The following is a 24,365-nucleotide window of genomic DNA, read 5'->3' on the forward strand; positions in this document are numbered from 1 at the left end:
GAGGAGTGGCGGATTTCTGAAGCGTGGAGGGTTCGGGAGAAAAAGGCCACGGGTCTGCCCGCTTGGTTAAAGGTGGCCGCTAGAGCTACATCGGAGGCGTCGCTCTCGACCTGGAAGGGGAGGGACTCGTCGATGGCGCGCATCGTGGCCTTTGCGATATCCGCTTTGATGCGGCTGAAGGCCTGGCAAGCCTCTGTCGACAGAGGGAAGGTCGTGGTCTGTATTAGGGGGCGGGCCTTGTCTGCGTACTGGGGGACCCACTGGGCGTAATATGAAAAGAACCCCAGGCAGCGTTTTAGGGCTTTTGAGCAGTGAGGGAGGGGAAATTCCATGAGGGGGCGCATGCGTTCGGGGTCGGGGCCTATTATCCCATTGCGCACTACATATCCCAAGATGGCTAGCCGGTTTGTGCTAAAAACGCACTTGTCCTCGTTGTATGTGAGGTTCAAGGCTTTAGCGGTCTGGAGGAATTTTTGGAGGTTGGCGTCGTGGTCCTGCTGATCGTGGCCGCAGATGGTTACGTTGTTGAGATACGGGAACGTGGCCTGCAACCAGTGTTGATCAACCATTCGGTCCATCTCTCGTTGGAAAACCGAGACCCCGTTTGTGACGCCAAATGGGACCCTTAGGAAGTGGTATAATCGCCCGTCTGCCTCGAAGGCTGTGTACTTGCGGTCACTTGGGCGGATGGGGAGCTGATGGGAGGCGGACTTGAGGTCCACGGTGGAGAAGACCTTATATTGGGCAATCCGATTGACCATGTCGGATATGCGGGGGAGAGGGTACGCATCTAGTTGTGTGTACCTGTTGATGGTCTGGCTATAGTCTATGACCATCCTTTGCTTCTCCCCTGTCTTTACTACTACCACCTGTGCTCTCCAGGGACTATTGCTGGCCTGGATTATGCCTTCCTTCAGTAGCCGCTGGACTTCGGACCGAATGAATGTCCGGTCCTGGGCGCTGTACCGTCTGCTCCTAGTGGCGACGGGTTTGCAATCCGGGGTGAGGTTTGCAAACAAGGATGGGGGCTCTACCTTGAGGGTTGTGATGCCGCAGATAGTGAGTGGGGGTATTGGGCCGCCGAATTGGAAGGTTAGGCTCTGCAGATTGCACTGGAAGTCTAATCCCAGTAATGTGGGCGCGCAGAGTTGGGGAAGGACGTAGAGCCTGTAGTTTTTAAACTCCCTCCCTTGCACCGTTAGGGTCACTATGCAGAAGCCTTTAATCTGTACGGAGTGGGATCCTGCAGCTAGGGAAATCTTTTGCGCACTGGGACAGATGGTCAAAAAACAGCATCTTACCGTGTCGGGGTGGATGAAGCTTTCTGTGCTCCCGGAGTCGACCAGGCATGGTGTCTCGTGCCCGTTTATCAGCACCGTTGTTATCGTCGTCTGGAGCGTCCGGGGCCGTGCTTGGTCCAGCGTCATTGAGGCCAGACGTGATTGTAGTGCTTGAGCGTCTTCCTCGGACCCCGTGGAGCCGTCGACACTGGGGTCCGTTGTTGCCGTCCAAGATGGCGGCGGGGGTGAACAAAATGGCCGCCCCCATGCATCGCACATGGCTGGGGGGTCACAAGATGGCGGCGGGGGTGGACAAAATGGCCGCCCCCATGCATCGCACATGTCAGGGGGGTCCCAAGATGGCGGCGCCCCTCCTCCCCTCGTGGTGGCCGGGACCCAAAATGGCGGCGCCTGCGGGTCGCACATGGGGCGCTGGGGGGGTTGGGGAGCATTAGAAACGCGCAGGACTCCTTGTTCTCCGGGGACAGCGGCGACCTCCCGGGACCGGCACACAGCCGCGAAATGGCCCTTTTTCCCGCAGCTCTTACAAATCGCTGCGCGGGCCGGGCAGCGCTGCCGGGGGTGTTTCGCCTGGCCGCAGAAATAGCAGCGGGCTCCCCCGGGACGACTTGGCGTCTGAACCACGCAAGCCTGTGGGGGGGGGGGGCGGTTTGTCGCGACGGGGGTCCACGGAGCCCAAGGGGCTGCCGTGCGGTCGGGGCCGTAGACGCGGGCGTTTCGCGCGGCCACATCCAGGGAGGCTGCAAGGGCCCGTGCCTCTGAAAGTCCTAGCGACTCTTTTTCTAAAAGTCTTTGGCGGATTTGGGAAGAGTTCATACCAGCCACAAAAGCATCGCGCATTAACATGTCCGTGTGTTCAATCGCGTTTACCGGCGGGCAGCTACAGGCCCGTCCCAAAATTAGCAGCGCGGCGTAGAATTCATCTATCGATTCTCCGGGACTTTGCCGTCTCGTTGCGAGTTGGTAGCGTGCGTATATCTGGTTCACTGGGCGAACATAGATGCTCTTTAGTGCTGCAAACGCCGTCTGGAAATCCTCTGCGTCTTCGATGAGAGGGAAAATTTCCGGGCTTACCCTCGAGTGCAGGACCTGTAGTTTCTGGTCTTCTGTGACCCAGCCGGGGGCCGTTCTGAGGTAGGCCTCGAAACAAGTCTGCCAGTGTTTGAAAACTGCTGCTGACTTCACTGCATGGGGGCTGATCCTCAGGCATTCCGGGATGATCCTGAGCTCCATCGTCCTTTAAGCACGCTTAATAAATTGTAGCGCACAAAGACTCAAGAGAGACGAATAGGGATGAAGTCGATGAGGCTTTATTAAGCGTGACTTGTTCCCCGCAGTTCAGTAACAGACTGGCCTGCGGGGGAGAACTCCTGGTTCTTATACTCCGCCTTCAGGGCGGAGCAAGAGGTCAACAGCCAACCAGGACCCGGGATCTGTCAGCCAATGACATCACGGCTTCACAGTCCCACATGACCCCTAATGCATACTACCACAGGGTGTATGGGTGTTTGTGCAGAGTTTGGGGTGTTGGAAAGTTGCTGCAGAGTTTGTGGTGTTTCAAAGTTGGTGCAGAGTTTGGGGTGTTTGAAATTTGGTGCAGAGTTTGGGGTGTTTGAAAGTTGGTGCAGAGTTTGGGACATTTGAAAGTTGGTGCAGAGTTTGGGACATTTGAAAGTTGGGGCAAAATGTGGGGTGTTTGAAAGTTGGTGGAGAGTTTGGGGTGTTTGAAAGTTGGTGCAGAGGTTAGGACGTTTGAAAGTTGGTGCAGAGTTTGGGGTGTTTGAATGTTGGGGCAGAATGTGGGGTGTTTGAAAGTTGGTGCAGAGTTTGGGGTGTTTGAAGCTTGGTGCAGAGTTTGGGGAGTATGAAAGTTGGTGCAGAGTTTGGGGTGTTTGAATGTTGATGCAATGTTTCGGATGTTTGAAAGTTGGTGGAGAGTTTGGGGTGTTTGAAAGTTGGTGGAGAGTTTGGGGTGTTTGAATGTTGGTGCAGCGTTTGGAGTGTTTGAAAGTTGGTGCAGAGTTTGGGGTGTTTGAAAGTTGGTGCAGAGTTTGGGGTGTTTGAAGCTTGGTGCAGAGTTTGGGGAGAATGAAAGTTGGTGCAGAGTTTGGGGTGTTTGAATGTTGGTGCAATGTTTCGGATGTTTGAAAGTTGGTGGAGAGTTTGGGGTGTTTGAATGTTGGTGCAGAGTTTGGGATGTATGAAAGTTGGTGCAGAGTTTGGATGTATGAAAGTTGGTGCAGAGTTTGGGATGTTTGAAAGTTGGTACAGAGTTTTGAGTGTTTGAAAGTTGGTGCAGCGTTTGGAGTGTTTGAAAGTTGGTGCAGAGTTTGGAGTGTTTGAAAGTTGGTGCAGCGTTTGGAGTGTTTGAAAGTTGGTGCAGAGTTTGGGGTGTTTGAAAGTTGGTGCAGAGTTTCGGGTGTTTGAAGCTTGGTGCAGAGTTTGGGGTGTTTGAAAGTTGGTGCAGAGTTTGGGGTGTTTGAAAGTTGGTGCAGAGTTTGGGGTGTTTGAAAGTTGGTGCAGAGTTTGGGGTGTTTGAAGCTTGGTGGAGAGTTTGGGGTGTTTGAAAGTTGGTGCAGAGTTTGGGACATTTGAATGTTGGTGCAGAGTTTGGGGTATTTGAAAGTTGGTGCAGAGTTTGGGGAGTTTGAAAGTTGGTGCAGAGTTTGGGGTGTTTGAAGCTTGGTGCAGAGTTTGGGGTGTTTGAAAGCTGGTGCAGAGTTTGGGAAGTTTGAAAGTTGGTGCAGAGTTTGGGGAGTTTGAAAGATGGTGCAAAGTTTGGGGTGTTTGAATGTTGGTGCAGAGTTTGGGGTCTTTGAATGTTGGTGCTGAGTTTGGGGTGTTTGAAAGTTGCTGTAGATTTAGGGGTGTTTGAATTTGGAGAGTTTAAGACGTTGAAAGTTTTTCAGGGAGTGTGATGAATGGTTACTGTATCTTTAACACCATGTAGGTGATGCCCCTTTAAGACCGGGTTTGGAACCCTGGGGGTCTCTGCCTCTGGCTCCGCCCACCAGGGAGCTGTATATAAGGTGACGCCCTGTAGGCGGCACTCAGTATGCACACGTCTCTGTAGCTGGCTAGTTCTCTGCTTATTAGAGCCTTCATTTACTATTCCACACTCTCGTGTCATTATTGAGGGTACTACAGGGAGGGACTGTGGAGCTCAGTGAAGGAGATGGAGTGGGTGGTTGAGTTCCAGAGGCTGAAAGTAAGGACGCACAAAGGGGTTAGCGTCTTGAAGGGGAGGGGGTGCTCCAGATGGGCACAGAGCCCATCTCAACCCCTGTGTTGGGAATGTAGCTGAATGGCCACACTACGTCCTCCTTCACCTCTCTGCTAAATTATTGCAGCAGACCTGAAAAGAGGCCTTTAAATGGCCTTTACTTAGTAACCTGAGGACCTCTATAAGTCTAAGGGCGAGAGAGTTGTCCAGAGGGACAACTTGGGGTTACCTTTTAATAAATTGGTGGGCAAGAGGGGGAGTGAGTAAAATTCCCCCAGTTGTTACAGCTCAGTGCAAAATATTAAGTCCAAGCTTAAACTTTGGGAGAGGAGGCAGCACGGTGGCACAGTGGTTTGCACTGCTGCCTCACAGTGCCAAGGGCCCGGGTTCGATCCTGGCCACGGGTCACTGTCCGCGTGGGGGTTGCACATTCTCCCGTGTCTGTGTGGGATTCTCCCCCACAACCAAAACATGTGCAGGGTAGGTGAATTGGTGACGCTAAATTGTCTCTTAATTTAAAAGAACACTTTGGGAGAGGGTGAGGCCTTCTTAACAAAAGCGTTAAGAGATAAAACAAAGCTCTCAATGAATACGTTTCATAACTTTGTGAAATATATTATTTTAGTTCTTCCTTTTGATTAGCCTCTTAAACATTGGGGAACTGATTGTGTTCGCTTAGCACAAATTCATTGATGCAAATGATGAATGTGGTGCTACCTGACGGAGAAAATTGATGTAAACCTAAAGTCCGCTACTCAAACAAATTCATCCTCCAAGAAGTTTGAGTTGCTGAGAACAAATGGGAGATTAGCACCAACCTGTGGCCAGTGCCAGTAACTGCACAGTGTGAAGAATAACTGATATTCCCATTTGAAGTGTGAACCTACGGGCTGGATTTCACAGTGGTCTCTCGGTGGGCTGAGGTGGCGTGGAAGAGGGAGTCCATGACCCAAAGGCGGTCACAGCCACCCATTCAAAGGCACCTGGCATGGGTTGATGGCAGTGCTACACAGTGTGGTAAACCACTGTTACACCTGTATTAGCCATGATGTGGAGATGCCGGCGTTGGACTGGGGTGAGCACAGTACTGTGCACACCTGTATTAGGTGATGTAAGGTAGGACCTGTACTACAGGTTCACTGGTAGCCCCTGCCTGCTGGCTCCGCCCAGTAGGAGAAGTATAAATATGCGTGTCCTCTATTCAGCAGCCATTTCGTCAGCTGCTGTGGGAGGCCACTCATCTTACTGCAATAAAGCCACAGTTGTATCCAACCTGAGTCTTTGTACAATTGATCGTGCATCAATTTATTGCAGTAAGATTTTCCATAAGATGGACCTCCGAATCAAACCAGATCGCCTGCAGCTGGATCCGCAATCGAGCGATTACTGGCTAGCCTGCTTCGAGGCCTATATCAACTCAGCGACCACCCCTCTGATGGAGGCTCAGAAGATACAGATCCTGTACTCAAGGTTGAGCTCCAGCGTGTTTCCGCTGATCCAGGACGCCCCGAACTACACGGACGCCATGGCGCTCCTCAAAGAAAACTATGCACAGAAAGCGAACACACTCTTCGCCAGGCACGTACTCGCCACTCGCTCTCAACTCCCTGGTGAGTCCATAGAAGACTTCTGGCGGGCCCTAATCCCACTTGTCCGGGACTGTGACTGTCAGGCCGTTACGGCCACCGAACATTCTAACCTTCTTATGTACGATGCTTTTGTAACGGGGATTGGGTCAGACCTCATTCGCCAAAGGCTGCTTGAAGGGGCCACGCTCGACCTAGCGGGGACTAAGAACTTAGCACTCGCCACGGCGGTCGCCTCACGTAATGCTCAGGCCTACCCCTCCGGCCTTGTGGCCCAACCCTCCTATCCCTCGTGGACCCCACAAACGGCCGCCCCAGCCGGAGCTTTACCCAGCCAATACGCCTGCACCACACGCCAACCCGCGCACCCCGGGGGTCCCCAATGTTACTTCTGCGGCCAGCAGAAGCACCCTCGCCAACGCTGCCCGGCCCGCGCTGCCATTTGCAAGTCTTGCAGCAAAAAGGGCCACTTCGCCACGATGTGCCAGGCCCGCGCAGTCGCCGCTATCGCCCCCTCCCCCCTGACCCACACACAATGGGCACTGCCATCTCCCCCCCATAGTCCACGTGCGGCCCATGGGCACCGCCATCCTGTCCAGCCCCCGCAACGTGCGGCCCATGGGCGCCGCCATTTTGTCCCCCGCAGGATCTTCAGGCGCCACCATCTTGTCTTCCCCACGGGGCGTGGACGTCGACAACATTCCACGACCTGGGCCCCCCACGCTCTTCATCTTCGGATGCCAGCGACGACCAACCGCAGCTCGCCTCAATGATGCTCGACCAGTCTCGTCCACACAACCTGGCCACCGCCTCGACTACGGTGAAAATCAATCGCCACGTGTCCTCTTGCCTGCTGGACTCTGGGAGCACCGAAAGCTTCATCCACCCGGATACGATAAGGTGCTGCTCCCTCGCGGTCCACCCCGCCAATCAAAGAATCTCCCTGGCCTCCGGATCCCATTCCGTCCTGATCCGGGAGTTCTGCACGGTCCCTCTCAAGGTCCAGTACGTAGAATTCAGCGGCTTCCGCCTCTGCGTCCTTCCTAATCTCTGCGCTGCACTACTACTCGGCCTGGATTTCCAGTGCAATCTCCAGAACCTCACCCTCAAATTCGGCGGGCCCCTACCTCCCTTCACTGTGTGCAGCCTCTCGACCCTAAAGGTCGACCCACCCTCCCTCTTTGCCAATCTAACTTCGGATTGCAAACCCGTTGCCACCAGGAGCAGACAGTACAGCGCCCAGGACAAGACCTTCATCAGATCCGAGGTCCAGCGGCTGCTTCGGGAGGGCATCATCGAGGCCAGCAGCAGCCCCTGGAGAGCTCAAGGGGTAGTCGTTAAAACGGGAGAAGCAAGGAATGGTCGTGGACTACAGCCAGACCATCAATCGGTACACACAGCTCGACGTGTACCCCTTCCCACGCATATCTGATATGGTCAATCAGATTGCACAGTACCGGGTCTTCTCAACGATAGACCTAAAATCCGCGTACCACCAGCTCCCCATTCGTAAATCAGACCGTCCATACACTGCTTTCGAGGTGGACGGTGGTCTCTATCACTTCCTCAGGGTTCCCTTCGGCGTCACTAACGGGGTCTCGGTCTTCCAAAGGGAGATAGACCGAATGGTCGACCGGTACGGTTTGCGGGCCACCTTTCTGTACCTAGACAATGTCACCATCTGCGGCCATGATCAGCAGGACCACGATGCCAACCTTGCTAAATTCCTCCGCACCGCCATTCTCCTCAACCTCACTTACAACAAGGAGAAGTGCGTGTTCAGCACAATCCGCCTAGCCGTCCTCGGCTATGTGGTCCAGAACGGAGATCTGGGGCCCGATCCCGACCGCAAACGGCCTCTCATGGAGCTTCCCCTCGCCCACTGCCCCCAAAGCCCTCAAACGATGCCTGGGGTTCTTCTCCTACTACACCCAGTGGGTCCCAAACTACACGGACAAGGCCCACCCACTCATTTAGTCCACCCACTTTTCCCTTACGGCACAACAGGCCTTTGCCCGTATCAGAGCAGATATAGCCAAGGCCGGGATGCACACAGTCGACGAGACACTGCCCTTCTAAGTAGAAACGACGCATCAGATGTCGCACTTGTCGCCACCCTCAACCAGGCAGGCCCGTGGCATTCTTTTCCCGTGCCCTTCATGCCTCAGAAATTCGGCACTCGTCCGCCGAAAAAGAGGCCCAAGCTTTCGTTGAAGCTGTGCGGCATTGGAGGTATTACCTGGCCGGCAGGAGATTCATTCTCCTCACTGACCAACGGTCGGTAGCCTTCAGGTTCAACAACACGCAGCGGGGCAAGATCAAAATGCTAAAATCTTGCGGTGGAGAATCGAGCTCTCCACCTATAATTACGAGACCTGGCACCAGCGGGTTCCACTCATACACACTTCCCCGGCCTGGCACCGCCCTCCCCTCTCCCGGCGCTCCCAACATTAACCACACCACGACCATCCCTCCTTCCCCTGCCCACGCAAGAGGATGAAGAGGATTTTGGCACGCTCCCAGGGTCACCCGAAATCAGGCCAGCACCGACGTCGCCAGCATCGACATCGCCGCCACCGTTATGTCGCTCCCGTCAATGCACCAGACCGGTTGAATCTCTAACTGGCACCAGACTTTCAAAAGACATTTTTTTCTCTCCTAATAAAACACTGTACATAAATTCACTACTGTATATAGTTCTCCACCACTCCCGCCGGACTCATTTTTAACAGGGGGTGAATGTGGTAAACCACTGTTACACCTGTATTCAATGATGTAAGGTAGGACCTGTACTACAGGTTCGCCGGTAGCCCCTGCCTGCTGGCTCCACCCAGTAGGAGGAGTATAAATATGCGTGTCCTCTATTCAGCAGCCATTTCGCCAGCTGCTGTGGGAGGCCACTCATCTTACTGCAATAAAACCACAGTTGTATCCAACCTGAGTCTTTGTACAATTGATCGTGCATCACACAAGAAATCCTGGTTTGGAGGAGAAAATAGAAAAGAGGACCATTCAGTACATTTATAAGTATCACAAGTAGGCTTATGTTAACACTGCAATGAAGTTACTGTAAAAATCCCCCAGTCGCCACAATCCGGCGCCTGTTCGGGTACACAGAGGGAGAATTCAGAATGTCCAATTCACCTAACAAGCACGTCTTTCGGGACTTGTGGCAGGAAACCAGAGCACCCGGAGAAAATCCACACAGACATGGGGAGAACGTGCAGACTCCGCACAGACAGTGACCCAATCCGGAATTGGACCTGGGACCTTGGTGCTGTGAAGCAACAGCTGTAACCACTATGCTACCCGTGCCGTGGGTACTGGAAGGATGTATAGGTACATCCTGATGACAGGTGGAAAGAGGGGGGTAGTTTCCCGGTCAGCCATTTTGTAAAATGGCATGACTCAGTCCCAGCGTTCTTCTGGTGTGCCGAGCAAAAAATGGAGTGGGTCGGGTAAAATCTCGATTGATTGCCTTGTTAACAAGTTACATTGATTGTTAATTGGTTGTTTCAAAATGGAAGGCGGGCTGCCGATTTCACTTGTGCGCCTTCCATGTGATCCCATTCTAGCATGATGACACTAGGTTGGAGGCTTGACGTCATCACACTGAGTTATTTGTCAGAGCATGAGTGGAGCGTGGCCAATTTGGCTATGCCAAATCCAGGCCTCGGAATTTATAGTTGAACAGGTTGACGTAGAAGTGTGCCAAAAGCAAATTACAATCGGAAGCAAGATCAAGGACGATGTTTTTCATCGATACAGATATACGCAGAGCATCTTCCCAATGGGCTAAAATGTATCCTGTCTGCGGTTTGTCCTCATTTATAGGTATGCCATCCTTACACCAGAGACCTGGCCACGTTGGCGTGGTGATGATCGGCAAGGAGCACAGCATCTGCTTCGTTCTGTCAACATGGACGCTGACCAGTATCAGATGGGGAAAAGCAAAGTATTTATCAAGAATCCAGAATCGGTAAGTTACTGCTGTGGACTGAGTTTATTTTTTAAAATTATTAGTTAGATTTTGCCATCCGAAACCCGGTTTATTTATGAAACTTCACTAAAGCTTTGTTGATGACTCAGTGATGAGCCGACTGCACGATTTATTATTTCTCTGTACAGACTAGGAAGGCTGCGTTGCTGAGGTGTTGGCCAACGGGCAATGGCTATTGTGACATTTTTCATGGTGAATGTGCTATTTAATTATGAATGCTTTTGAGCATTGTGCGATGTCAATCTTTGTTTTAACAATTTATTTCTGCCTGTTCTGACAATGGTTGTTGATTCCAAAAACTGTTTGTTGAGGAAGAATGGGCCTGAACCAGCCTGTACCTTAAAACAGGTTTATTTACAAGGCAGCAAAGTAAAGTCAAAGACTCTCCCAGTTCCTCCCAGACACCCAGAGGGAACTGGTTTACATATTCTTACAATGATTCCCTACTTCCCACCTGGAATACTGTGAGCAGCTTTGCTCCACTTATCTAAGGAAAGATATACTGGCATTGAATGAGGCAGTCCAGAGAAGGTTCACTAGGCTGATCCCAGAGAAAGAAGGATTTCCTTCTGAGGAGAGGTTAGTTTGGGCCTGCACTCATTGGAGTTTAGAAGAATGAGCAGCGACCTAATTGAGACATATAGGATTCTCAGTGGACTTGACAGGGTTGATGCTGAAGAGGTTGTTTCCCCTTGTGGGAGGGTCTAGGACCAGGGGGCATAATCCCAGGGCAAGAAGTCACCCATTTAAGATAGAAATTAGAAGGGATTTCTTCTCACAGAGGGTAGTGAATCTTGGAATTCTTTACCGCAGAAAACTGTAGATGTTGGGTCGTTAAGTATGTTCAAATGTCGAAGCCCCCCAGTGTGGAAGCCTGGATAAATGACATGGCTGGGTTCATTAAGTTGGAGAGGATAAAGTTTGCCTTGAGAGGGTCTGTGCAGGGGTTCTCCAGGCAGTGGCAACCGTTCCGAAACTATCTCGCGGAGCGTTAGATGGAGTTCGGTCGACAGCAGCAGCAACCCGGGGGGGGGGGGGGAGAGGGGGGAGTGGAGAGAGGGGGGAGGGGGGGGGTGGAGAGAGGGGGGGTGGAGAGAGGGGGGAGGGGGGGGGGTGGAGAGAGGGGGGGGTGGAGAGAGGGGGGGGTGGAGAGAGGGGGGTGGAGAGAGGGGGGGTGGAGAGAGGGGGGGGTGGAGAGAGGGGGGGTGGAGAGAGGGGGGGTGGAGAGAGGGGGGAGGGGGGGTGGAGAGAGGGGGGAGGGGGGGAGAGAGGGGGGGGAGAGAGAGGGGGGAGAGAGAGGGGGGGGGAGAGAGGGGGGAGAGAGGGGGGGGCGGGGGGGGAGAGAGAGGGGAGAGAGGGGGGGCGGGGGGGAGAGAGGGGGGGGCATCTCTTTGGGGGAGGGGGGGTTTCGGGGGGGCATCTGAGCAAGAAAATACATAAATGATCCGGAAAACTGGGGCGAAATTCTCCTACCCGCCCCGACCGGCCGGCGGGAGTCTCCGTAACACCGGCCGGTCAATGGGGTTTCCCATTGTGGGGCAGCCCCACGCCGTCGGGAAACCCCCGGGCGCCGGCAGAACGGAGACTCCCGCCGGCGGAGAATGACGCCCCTGATATGTATGGTTGAAAATGTTGTTAAAAAATTCTTAATAAACATTTTTTTTAAAAAGTATGTTCAAAGGTGAGATAGATTTTTAATCAGTAGGGGATAAGGTGGGAAAGTGGAGTTGATGATTATGAATGAAATGAAAATGAAATGAAAATCGCTTATTGTCACAAGTAGGCTTCAAATGAAGTTACCGTGAAAAGCCCCTAGTCTCCACATCCCGGCGCCTGTTCGGGGAGGCTGGTACGGTTATCGTATCAGGTCAGTCATGATCTCATTGAATGGAGGAACAAACCAGATGTGTCGAATGGCCTCCTTCTGCTCCAACAGCTTATGGTCTTATAATTGGGGACAGCTGCGCCTCATTACCAACATAAAGCATGTATTCTGTTGCAACACAACTTCAACATTAATAATGCTTTCCTTCATTCATTTAAGTTTTTAAGCATCCAATATTTTGAAATTCCAGCTTTTCCTTTTGGAAGAAATGCGAGAACGAAAGTTTGATAAATTTGCAAGAATCATTCAAAAAGCATGGAGGAAGTATATTGCACGAAGAAAGTATGAACAGATGAGAGAAGAAGGTAAAACATTAACGTCATTCTAACAAATCTGTAAGTGAGCTATATACAGATGAGGAATCTTGCCTAATGCTGATGATTCGGTCCAATTAAATCAAGCTTAAATCAGTTCCAAGTTTATCAATACATGTGTAAGATTTGAATAATTTGCCCAGATCTTCAGCAACCTGAACTGCTGGGGCCACCGAAAAAAAATTGTTTTCTTCATTCAATGTGGAGACAAGAGGAGCAGGACTGCACATACCTCTACTTTAATGCTATGAGCCCCTCTTGGCCTGCACCCAGCCTCTTCTCCCCAGCCCATTCTAGAATTTACGAAGGAACTGTGACCGCGGTGTTAGAAAGAAACCACTGTATTCATCTCTTAATTCCCATTCAACCCTGAAAATAAGATAACTTGTTTACCTTCCTTCCTGCTCATGGTGTCTGAGAATACAAATTGTGTGAATAAACTAGAGAGACATTGGGCGAAATTCTCCGGAAACGGCGCGATGTCCGCCGACTGGCGCCCAAAACGGCACAAATCAGTCGGGCATCGCGCCGCCCCAAAGGTGTGGAATGCTCCGCATCTTTGGGGGCCGAGCCCCAACCTTAAGGGACTGAGCCCGCGCCGGACTAATGTCCGCCTTGCCAGCTGGCGGAAAAGGCCTTTGGTGCCCCGCCAGCTGGCGCGGAAATGACATCTCCGGGCGGCGCATGCGCGGGAGCGTCAGCGGCCGCTGACGGCATTCCCGCGCATGCGCAGTGGAGGGAGTATCTTCCGCCTCCGCCATGGTGGAGACCGTGGCGGAGGTGGAAGGTAAAGAGTGCCCCCACGGCACAGGCCCGCCCACGGATCGGTGGGCCCCGATCGCGGGCCAGGCCACCGTGGGGGCACTCCCGGGGCCAGATCGCCCCGCGCCCCCCCCAGGACCCCGGAGCCCGCCTGCGCCGCCTTGTCCCACCAGTAAGAGAGGTGGTTTAATCTACGCCGGCGGGACAGGCATTTTAGCGGCGGGACTTCGGCCCATCCGGGCCGGAGAATCGCGGGGGGGGCCCGCCAACCGGCGCGGCGCGATTCCCTCCCCCGCCGAATATCTGGTGGTAGAGAATTCGGCAACCGGCGGGGGCGGGATTCACACCAGCCCCCGGCGATTCTCCGACCCGGCGGGGGGTCGGAGAATCGCGCCCATTATCAATATTAATTCCGGCATAACCCTTCAAATAAGGCAACAAATGTTTTACCTCAGACGAGAGTGATATCTAATCAAAACTATGGAAATGTGGGGATTGTGGTAATGTCACTGGACTTGTGATCCAGTGGCCTTGGCTCATTCTCTGGGAAAGTGGTCACAAATCCCACCAATGCAACTGGTGAAGGTTAGATTTGATTTTTTTTAAACCTGGAATTTGAAGCTAGCCTTGATTGTCGTAAAAACCCATCGTGTTCCCTGATGCTCATTAGGGCAGGAAACCTTCTGTGTGTTTACCTGGTCTGGCTGACATGGGACTACATGCCCACAGCAATGTGATTTCCTCTTAACTGCCCTCTGAAAAGATCCAGAAACCACTCAGTTCAATGGGGTTCTTAGAGATGGGCAATAAATGTTGGCTTCGCTAGAGGTGGCTGCATCATATGAATGAGTACAGTTTTAAAAATTAGCCATAGAGCATAGAACATACAGTGCAGAAGGAGGCCATTCGGCCCATCAAGTCTGCACTGACCCACTTCAGCCCTCACTTCCACCCTATCCCCGTAACCCAATAACCCTTCCTAACCTTTTTGGTCACTAAGGGAAATTTATCCTGGCCAATCCACCGAACCTGCACGTCTTTGGACTGGGAGTAAACTGGAGCACCCGGAGGAAACGCTGTGAAGCCTCAGTGCTATCCACGTGTGCTACCGTGCTGCTACATCTGAGTATTTTACAAAAATCCAAACATCCATCTATTGTTAATCTCCGCCCAACTTCCAAGTTGAACATTCCTTCACCGTTCTCTTTTTTTTTTTGCAAAATATCGCGCGTCACATTGTTCTGCATTAAACTGTTTCTGCTCCCTCTACCAAACAATTTCTGACCTTTTGCTATAAATCCTAATTTTGGTTGTTTACTCCAGCCTCCAGCATACTTTTCAACTTCAAAGAGCGAAGAAGGAACAGCATTAACCGAAACTTTGTTGGTGACTATCTTGGCATTGAAGACCGGCCAGAGCTACGACAGTTTCTTGGGAAGCGGGAGAGGATAGATTTTGCAGATTCTATCACTAAATTTGACAGAAGATTTAAGGTGAGGGTTGAGAATTATGGGCGCGATTCTCCGCTCCCGCGACTAAGTGCCCACGCCATCGTGAAGGCCGTCGAGTTTCACGACGGCGCGAAACGGCCCCGATCGCGATCGATTCAATGCCCGAAAATGGGCTAGGAGCGGGGCCGCAAGGAACACGGGGGGCGTGTCGCGAAAGCAGCGTCATCAGCGCGCGCCGGGCATTGGCGCCATGTAAAAGCGGTGCCGCATAAATGACGCGGCCGGCACCGCGTAACTGGCGTCACCCCGCGCATGCGTAGTTGCCGTCCTCCCCGAGGCCGCCCCGCAAGAAGATGTCGGATGGATCTTGCGGGGCGCGGACGAAAGGAGGTCCTCCTTCAGCGAGGCCGGCCTGCCGATCGGTGGGCACCGATCGCGGGCCAGACCCGTTTTGAGCCCTACCCCGGTGAAAGAACCCCCCTCGCCCCTCCCACAGGCCGCCCCCCCCCCCCCCCCACAGCGTTCCCGCGCTGTTCCCGCCGGCAGCGACCAGGTGTGGATGGCGCCGGCGGGAAGTCGTCGTTTTGGGCAGGCCACTCGGCCCATCCGGGCCGGAGAATAGCGGGTGTAGCGGAGAATCGCCATTTTGGGTGTCCCGGGCGATTCTCCGGCCTGCGCCGCGCAGAACTCGACGGGGCCGTTCTCGCCGCTTGGGGGGGGTCGGACCGGCGTCGCAGGGAAAAATGGCGCGCCAGGGGATTCTCCCAACCGGCGGGAGCGGAGAATCGCGCCCCATATGTTTAACAAATGGAAAGGAGAAAGGTCGATGTTCCATTTTTCTTTTTTTTAAATAAATTTAGAGTGCCCAATTCATTTTTTCCAATTAAGCGGCAATTTAGTGTGGCCAATCCACCTAGCCTGCACATCTTTGTGTTGAGGGGGCAAAACCCACGTAAACACAGGGAAAATGTGCAAACTCCACACGGACAGTGACCCAGAGCCAGGATCGAACCTGGGACCTCGGAATCGTGAGGCAGCAGTGCTAACCAGTGCGCCACTGCGCTGCCCGTTCCATTTTTCTTTTGCTTTGTCTTTTTCTCTTCTTGCTTTCACTCGCTTCTCTCCATCCCTCCACACTGAGAGACCAGGTTGTTCTCTGTGGGAGGCACCCAAAAATAATTACCCATGCCATTGCCAAACTATGATTCAGAAAACTGGGGCTGGATTCTCCGCCCCGCCGCGCGCCACATTTCTGTCTCGACCCGCCGGTGGGATTCTCCATTACGTCGATCGGTCAATGGGGTTTACCATTGTGGGGCAGCCCTACGCCATCGGGAAACCCCCGGGTGCCGGCAAAATGAATCATCCCGTCGGCGGAGAATCCCGCCTATGGTTTATGATAGTAAAAATATTACCCTTGATTATTTATTGGTGGGTGTAAATTTGGATGAGAATGTGAAAAAGGAGAAGTATAAAAATATCATTTTTTTAAATGATAGTAAAAATATCGAGATTTAGTGAACATTGCCATGGAATGTCATTCGGACTTAGATTTGATTTTGATAACTGATTTTTAGTCCAACCGTATATAAAGAGTCATATGATTGTCTGGACTGGGTTATCTAAAAGAATATCTCCAATGTCACAATAGTTTACGACATCAGATCCTCTCCTCGATACAGTACTATCTTGCAATATTGAGATTATATATATCAGGGCAGATATTTTTCTGTTTGGTGTACAGTGAATGCTGAAAGGAGAGGGAAAAGTAGCATAGAGCGATTATGCTAAGTCTTCACCTCCTTTACATTACCACCAAAAACCTGGGGGTTCATCATTTTCCCGAAACTGAACCGGGCCAGCCGTTTAAATGCTGTGGCTACAGAGCAGATCAGAGGCTAGGAATTACGCAACAAGGAACTCACTTCCTGACTTCCCAAGGCCTGTCCACCAGATACAAGGCACAGGTCATGTGTGTGATGGAATTCTCTCCATTTGTCTGAGTGCAGTTCCATCAACGTTCAAGAAGCTCAACACCAATCAAAACAAAGCAGCCAGCTTGATCCGCATCCGGTCCACCACCTTAAACGTTGACAGAAGTGTGTGGTATCTTCAAAATGCAAAGCAACTTGCTAGAGTTCGTTCAACAGTAGCTTCCAAACCCACAATGCCGACCACCTAAAAGGACAAGGTGGCTCAAGAAGGCAGCTCACGACCTTCTCAAAGTAATTAGGGACGAACAATAAATGTTGGCCTGGCCAGCAATGCTCATATCCCAAGAACAGATGCTTTGTAGAGCAAGAGTAAAATGTTTACACCTTGAAGAGTATGCTGACCTACCTGCTGTAGGCCAGACATTTATTTGTCTGACCTCCGGACAAATAAATGAGATGGAAGTCTTTTAATGGGCCTTCTGATCTTATTTTACCATTGGTTCACCAAATGGGTTTCCATTTGAAGTAGGAGCCAGAAGAATCAGGTCTTTAGGACTGGTTTAGCACAGTGGGCTAAACAGCTGGCTTGTAATGCAGAACAAGGCAGCAGCGCGGGTTCAATTCCCGTATCGGACTCCCCGAACAGGTGCCGGAATGTGGCGACTAGGGGCTTTTCACAGTAACTTCATTGAAGCCTACTTGTGACAATAAGCAATTATTATTATTGTTTTGGCCTCAACGTCAATCCTGCTCAGATTGAAGGATCTGGGTGGGGCCTGGCTGCTACCTGCAGTCTAACAAAATTTCCTTCTCTTGAGTTGGTAAGACAGGTGCTGAAGGGCGCCTGGATGCTGGTCTGGGAAAGTAGTCAGTAGACATTGAATCTTATTCCTCATGCCTGCAGTGGCAACTGGATATTTGTCCCCATTTACAGGCACAGGGCCGTGCCAAGGAGCAGGCCTGCACCTAATAATACACTGGCACAATTGAAATGAAGTAACCCTACAAATCTATCCAGATTCAGATGAGGTCAGTCACTCTACTTCACCTGCATCCAGATGTGGACAGGGAGGAAAATTGCAGATGTATAAAAGTGAATGAGATCTGGAAAATGTTATGACCGTCCCTATTTATACCACACAGGTCTTGGAAAGTGGACACATTGGCCAAACATTTCCAACTGTTCCCTGCCGCAGGATCTTCCAGTCCCGCTGACCGTGCACCTCCTCCCTGCCGCTGCATGATCCCCAGTGGCAAAGGGTGCAACCAACAGGAACATCTGTTGGCAGTGGCAGGACAGAAGATTGCGTCGCTGACCAATGGCAGGCCGCCGCAAAACACGCCTGGGGGGGGGGGGGGGATGGAAAATCCAACCCAATTTGTTCATCAGGTTGGATTCACGTCCATGATTCCACGTGAAATCAGAAGGGAACAGAAGATGACTATGGTGCCGAATGACAGAAAATTTGGGTGGTGGAGCCTGGAGCTGCTTTACTGCCAACCTGGGTTTACCTCCCACCTGAAAGGAACAGAATTCTAGTGGAACAGGGTTTGCCCTGATCTTTGCAGTTCAGGAAATGCATGTCTCTTGACAGGAAAATCAGCCCTGCAATGTTTCTTTCCTTTCTAAATTCCTCAATTTCTCTTTCAGCCTTAACTCACGTTGGAGGAACAGGAAACAAATAGCACGTTTAAAGCAAATGGAATAGTGTCGGTGTTAAAACAGCAGACAGAAGACTCTCACATCAATGTGTTAAAAAGTTACCTTCTAATACAGCCAATAATAATTTAGTTATAGTTTTGAAACCTATAATAATCTGTATAAACCAATAATGGTACATTTTATGAACCTTGAATAGTCAATTATGTTCAATGTTTTAGTCTGACCTTGGAGACTGAAAGCAGGCGAACAGCTGGCAGAGGTGCCGTACCACTTTTACTAGCAGTGTGTGGGACCTGTGCATTGCAGCCATTGAGTTATTTATCGTATCACCACAGTATTCAACATAGCATTTCTGTATAAAATAACAAGTCATACATCATATCCAATTTTTCAGAGTATAAAGCGTGATCTTATACTATCCTCAAAGTGCATTTATCTAATTGGTCGAGAAAAGGTTAAAAAGGGGCCGGAAAAGGGCCAAATCAAGGAGATCCTGAAAAGGAAGATTGATATTCAGAACATTACTGCTGTTTCTATGAGGTACAGTAATCTCATTTTTGTGGTTACATGTTTCCTTTTCTGTCTAAAAACGCTAGCAAAGACCCCAGAAAGCATCGCACGCTAATTCCATCTTGTACTGCCTTGGGCAGGTCATAACTCACATCTCACACATGAGATTCCTGAGTCCTTTATGAGGAAAGAGTAGCTCAAGTGGTTTCCTGTTCTTTCCCTTAGTGTCATAAAGTATTACGGCACCAAAAGAAGCCGTTCGGCCCGTCGTTGCCCACGCCAGCCATTAAGCACCTATCTATTCTAACCCCATTTTCTAGCACTTGGTCCTTGCCTTATATGCTATGGCATTTCAAGTGCTCATCTAAATATGTCTTAAATGTTTTGAGCGGTCCCGCCTCCACCACCCTTTCAGGCAGTGAGTTCTAGATTCCCACCACCCTCTGGGTGAAAAGAGTTTTCCTCAAATCCCCTCAAAGTCTCCTGCTGATTACCTCAAATATATGGCCCTGGTTATTGATCCCTCTACTTAGGAGAACGCTTTCTTCCTGTCTCCCCTTCTATGATGCTCCTAACTTTGTAGAACTCAATCAGGTCTACCCTCCGCCTTCTTTGCTCTAGGGAAAACAAACTCAGCCTAACCAACCTCTCTTGATAGCTGAAATTCTCCAGCACAGGCAACATCCTGGTGAATCTTCTCTTGTACCCTCTCTTCTGCAATGATATCCTTCCTGTACTGTGGTGACCAGGACTGCATACAGCACTACAGCTGTTACCTAAAATTGTTTTATACAGCTCCATCATAACCTCCCTGCTCTTACATTCTATTATGGTTGCTATCATTAGAATATTTTGTCCTGTGTGAATTGCAAACAAGGGAAGCCCAGCTTTGGCAGAGATCTATAACAGATGGCTGATTCAATGTCATTGTTTTGCACTATTGTACACATTCAAAGTTAACCCCATTGTGTTTCCCTCCTAATGTACATCTTGCATACATGTTTCATGATAATTACTTATTAATATTTGATTCTTGTTTTTTTTTTATGATCAGTTACCAAGCGAGCCCTTATGTCCCAAGTATATAACAAATTGTATGGTATGTGACCAAAGAGCTAAACTAAGAGTGTAATCTTGTGCCCTCCCTGTGGTGAGTTTGGTGGCATGTGACTCCTTCCCCACAAGCATTCACCTGTGTCCGGGTCCCTCCTCGATCCAAGGATTCACTTGAGTGTAATACTGGCAGCAACCTTCTCAATGGCGCTTCTCGGCGGGCAGGACCTCTGACCCCGGGATCCTTGGTCTCGGGGGTGGGAGGTATGTCCTGTGCTGACCTGTTAAGTGGCTGACTGGCACAAATGAGGCGGGCATTCCTGAAAAGAGGTGACAACGGGATCTCGGCAGCTCTCTAACCGGCTGCCAAGACCCCCGTCATCACCACAAGATTCCACCCTCCAAAATCCACGTCACGTACATCTCACTGATGTCAATTGACATCACAAGAGATTGCAGCTTTTCAAAGTTAACTCCTAGTCTTCCCCTTTCCTTTCTGATGACTCGGAGGATACAATCATATAGGAACCTGCAACTTTCCACCATCCAAACAGAATGGATTCTCTTCATTTCTGTGCCTGAACCGGAAAGGCTGGAAACTCCAGGCTTCCCACAGCTGTGAGCATGTCAGTTTTTCTTCGGTTGATAACATTATTAAGAATATCGTGGGCCGGTTTCTCCGGGCGTTCGCAGGCAGCGGAATATTCTGCTGCCACCGAAAACGCACTCCCCGCCCGTAGGTTTCCCAGTGGTGTGGGGTGGTTTCAATGGGAAATCCCATTGACAAGCACCGGGAGTAGAGAATCCTGGGCGAAATTCTCCAGAAACGGCACGATGTCCGTCGACTGGCGCCCAAAATGGCGCAAATCAGTCGGGCATCACGCCGCCCCAAAGGTGCGGAATGCTCCACATCTTTGGGGGCCGAGCCCCAACCTTAAGGGACTAGGCCCGCGCCGGACGAATTTCCGCCCCGCCAGCTGGCGGAAAAGGCCTTTGGTGCCCCGCCAGCTGGCGCGGAAATGACATCTTTGGGGGCCGAGCCCCAACCTTAAGGGACTAGGCCCGCGCCGGACGAATTTCCGCCCCGCCAGCTGGCGGAAAAGGCCTTTGGTGCCCCGCCAGCTGGCGCGGAAATTACATCTCCGGGCGGCGCATGCGCGGGAGCGTCAGCGGCCCCTGACGGCATTCCTGCGCATGTGCAGTGGAGGGAGTCTCTTCCGCCTCTGCCATGGTAAGGGAAAGAGTGCCCCCACGGCACAGGCCCGCCCGCGGATCGGTGGGCCCCGATCGCGGGCCAGGCCACCGTGGGGGCACCCCCCGGGGCCAGAACGCCCAGCGCCCCCCCCCAGGACCCCGGAGCCCGCCCGCGCCGCCTTGTCCCGCCGGTAAGGTAGGTGGTTTAATCTACGCCGGCGGGACAGGCATTTTAGCGGCGGTGCTTCGGCCCATCCGGGTCGGAGAATCGACGGGGGGGGCCCGCCAACCGGCGCAGCGTGATTCACGCCAGCCCCCGGCTATTCTCCGACCCGGTGGGGGTACGGAGAATCTCACCCCCTGCCTCCAGGGAACACCTCGGCCAAATTCTCCAACCTTGCCAGCAATACAGAATCCAGCCCAAGTCAGCGTAGAAAAGAGTCTGTTTAAATGAACAAATTCATGCAGAACTATTGTTTTGATCTGCTGGGGGACTTACAAAACAATGTTAGAATTGACTTCCTCGGACTTCCGGTTGCGGCGATGACCAGCTAAGTCGCACGTTTCGGCAGCTCCCGGTGGAACGGACTTTTGGGCTCTTAATAGGAGCCCCAACGGCAATTTTAACGGCTAAAATACTGTGCGGTAAACCAGAAGGGAATCCCCCCTGGAGACGGATGGAAAAAGGAGAGGAAAGTGGCCGGATTGCGGTGGATCCTTTAGAGCAGCGGCAAGGAAGGCAAGCACAAACCAAGATGGCGTCGGAAGGTAACAATTTAATATGGGGCCCTGAACAACACGAGTTCTTGAAGCGCTGCGTGGAAGAACTTAAAAAGGAGATGAAGAAGGAGCTGTTGGCCCCGATATTACAGGCGATTGAAGGGCTAAAGGATGAGCAAAAGACCCAGGAGCAGGAGCTTCGGGTCGTGAAGGCAAAGGCTGCCGAGAACGAGGACGATATACAAGGCCTGGTGGTGAAGATGGAGATGCATGAGGCTCACCATAAAAGGTGTGTGGAAAGGCTGGAGGTGCTGGAGAATAATGCGAGGAGGAAGAATTTAATGATTCTTGGTCTTCCCGAGGGTGCAGAGGGGGCGGACGTCGGGGCATATGTGAGCACGATGCTGCACTCGTTAATGGGATCGGAGGCCCTGACGGGTCCGTTGGAGGTGGAGGGAGCCTATCGAGTTATGGCGCGAAGACCAAGGGCTGGAGAAATTCCCCGAGCCATAGTGGTGAGATTTCTCCACTATAAGGACAGAGAGATGGTCCTCAGATGGGCAAAGAAAACTCAGAGCAGTAGGTGGGAGAACGCGGTGATCCGCGTATATCAAGATTGGAGTGCGGAGGTGGCGAGAAGGAGGGCGAGCTTTAATCGGGCCAAGACGGTGCTTCATAAAAGGAAGGTCAAATTTGGAACGCTGCAGCCGGCAAGACTGTGGGTCACACATCAAGGGAAACACCACTACTTTGAAACGGCAGATGAGGCATGGACATTTATTGTCGAAGAGAAATTGGAATGAGTGGGTTATAAAAAAGAACGTTTGAGACAAAGTGGTGGGGCGAATATGGGGGGCGAAGAGGGGGGGAAAAGGGGGGAGAGATGATTTTTAAGTTGTTAATCCTGCGACCCTGTAACTTTTCTCTCTTCCCCATGTTATGGGGGAGGGAGGGAGGGAGGTGGAGGAGCTGGGGGCGTCGGCCATTGGGGGTGGGGCCAAAAGGGAAGCGCGGGCTTTGTTCCCGCGCTATGATAATTATGGCGGGAACAGGGAAGCAGGAAGGAGGGGGCGTCGCACAGTGCGAGCCGAGGTCACGGGGGGAAGCCGAGGTCGGCCAGAGTTTGCTGACTTCTGGGAGCAACATGGGGGGTGCAATTACGCTAGTGAGGGATCTAGCGGGAGGGGTGGTTAACTGGGTTGCTGCTGCTGGGGAGAAGGGGGAGCTGGTATGGGGTGGGGTGGTTGGGGCGGGAGGGTGCCATTGGGGGGAGATACGGCTACATGGGAACCGGGTGAGGAGCTGGATTAAAAAAGGGGATGGCTAGTCGACAAGGGGGGGGGGGGTAAAGAGCCCCCAACCCGGCTGATCACGTGGAATGTGAGAGGGCTGAAGGGGCCGATAAAGAGGGCACGGGTACTCGCACACCTAAAGAAACTTAAGGCAGATGTGGTTATGCTGCAGGAGACGCATTTGAAACTGATAGACCAGGTCAGACTACGCAAAGGATGGGTGGGGCAGGTGTTTCATTCGGGGCTAGATGCAAAAAACAGGGGGGGTGGCCATACTAGTGGGGAAGCGGGTAATGTTTGAGGCAAAGACCACAGTGGCGGATAGTGGGGGCAGATACGTGATGGTGAGTGGCAAATTACAAGGGGAGGCGGTGGTCTTAGTGAACGTATATGCCCCGAACTGGGATGATGCCAACTTTATGAGGCGCATGCTAGGACATATCCCGGACCTAGAGGCGGGGAAGCTGGTAATGGGTGGAGATTTTAACACGGTGCTGGAACCAGGGCTGGACAGATCGAGGTCCAGGACCGGAAGGAGGCCGGCAGCAGCTAGGGTGCTTAAGGACTTTATGGAGCAGATGGGAGGAGTAGACCCCTGGAGATTTAGTAGACCTAGGAGCAAGGAGTTTTCGTTTTTCTCCTATGTCCACAAAGTTTATTCACGGATAGACTTTTTTGTTTTGGGAAGGGCGCTGATCCCGAAGGTGACGGGGACGGAATATATGGCTATATCTATTTCGGATCACGCTCCACATTGGGTGGACTTGGAGATAGGGGAGGAAAAAGAACAGCGTCCACCCTGGAGAATGGACATGGGACTATTGGCGGATGAGGGGATGTGCTTAAGGGTGAGGGGGTGTATTGAAAGGTACTTGGAACTCAATGATAATGGGGAGGTCCAGGCGGGAATGGTCTGGGAGGCGCTGAAGGCAGTGGTTAGAGGGGAGCTGATATCAATCAGGGCACATAAAGGAAAGCAGGAGGGTAGGGAACGGGAGCGGTTGCTGAAAGAACTTCTGAGGGTGGACAGGCAATATGCGGAGGCACCAGAGGAGGGACTGTACGGGGAAAGGCAAAGGCTACATGTAGAATTTGATTTGCTGACTACGGGTAATGCGGAGGCACAGTGGAGGAAGGCACAGGGTGTACAGTACGAATATGGGGAGAAGGCGAGCAGGTTGCTGGCCCACCAACTGAGGAAAAGGGGAGCAGCGAGGGAGATAGGTGGAGTGAGAGATGAGGAGGGAGAGATGGAGCGGGGAGCGGAGAGGGTGAATGGAGTGTTCAAGGCATTCTATGAAAGATTATATGAAGCTCAGCCCCCGGATGGGAAGGAGAGAATGATGTGTTTTCTGGACCAGCTGGAATTTCCTAAGGTGGAGGAGCAGGAGAGGGTGGGACTGGGAGCACAGATTGAAATGGAGAAAGTAGTGAAAGGAATTCGGAGCATGCAGGCGGGGAAGGCCCCGGGACCAGA

General features: G+C 51.9%; 1 protein-coding gene across 2 annotated transcripts in view; it reads left to right on the forward strand.

Annotated features, from left to right (window-relative positions):
- The window catches only part of myo1f (myosin IF), a 220,602-nt gene that overhangs the window by 162,751 nt on the left and 33,486 nt on the right, over positions 1–24,365 (forward strand). For both annotated transcript variants that reach the window (XM_072482569.1, XM_072482568.1), the window contains exons 19-22: positions 9,945–10,089; positions 12,186–12,300; positions 14,395–14,564; positions 18,514–18,659. In XM_072482569.1, coding sequence (XP_072338670.1) covers positions 9,945–10,089; positions 12,186–12,300; positions 14,395–14,564; positions 18,514–18,659 — 576 coding nt within the window. The remainder of the gene's footprint in view (positions 1–9,944; positions 10,090–12,185; positions 12,301–14,394; positions 14,565–18,513; positions 18,660–24,365) is intronic.

Source organism: Scyliorhinus torazame, chromosome 18, assembly GCF_047496885.1.
Source record: "Scyliorhinus torazame isolate Kashiwa2021f chromosome 18, sScyTor2.1, whole genome shotgun sequence".
Taxonomy (NCBI): Eukaryota; Metazoa; Chordata; class Chondrichthyes; order Carcharhiniformes; family Scyliorhinidae; genus Scyliorhinus; species Scyliorhinus torazame.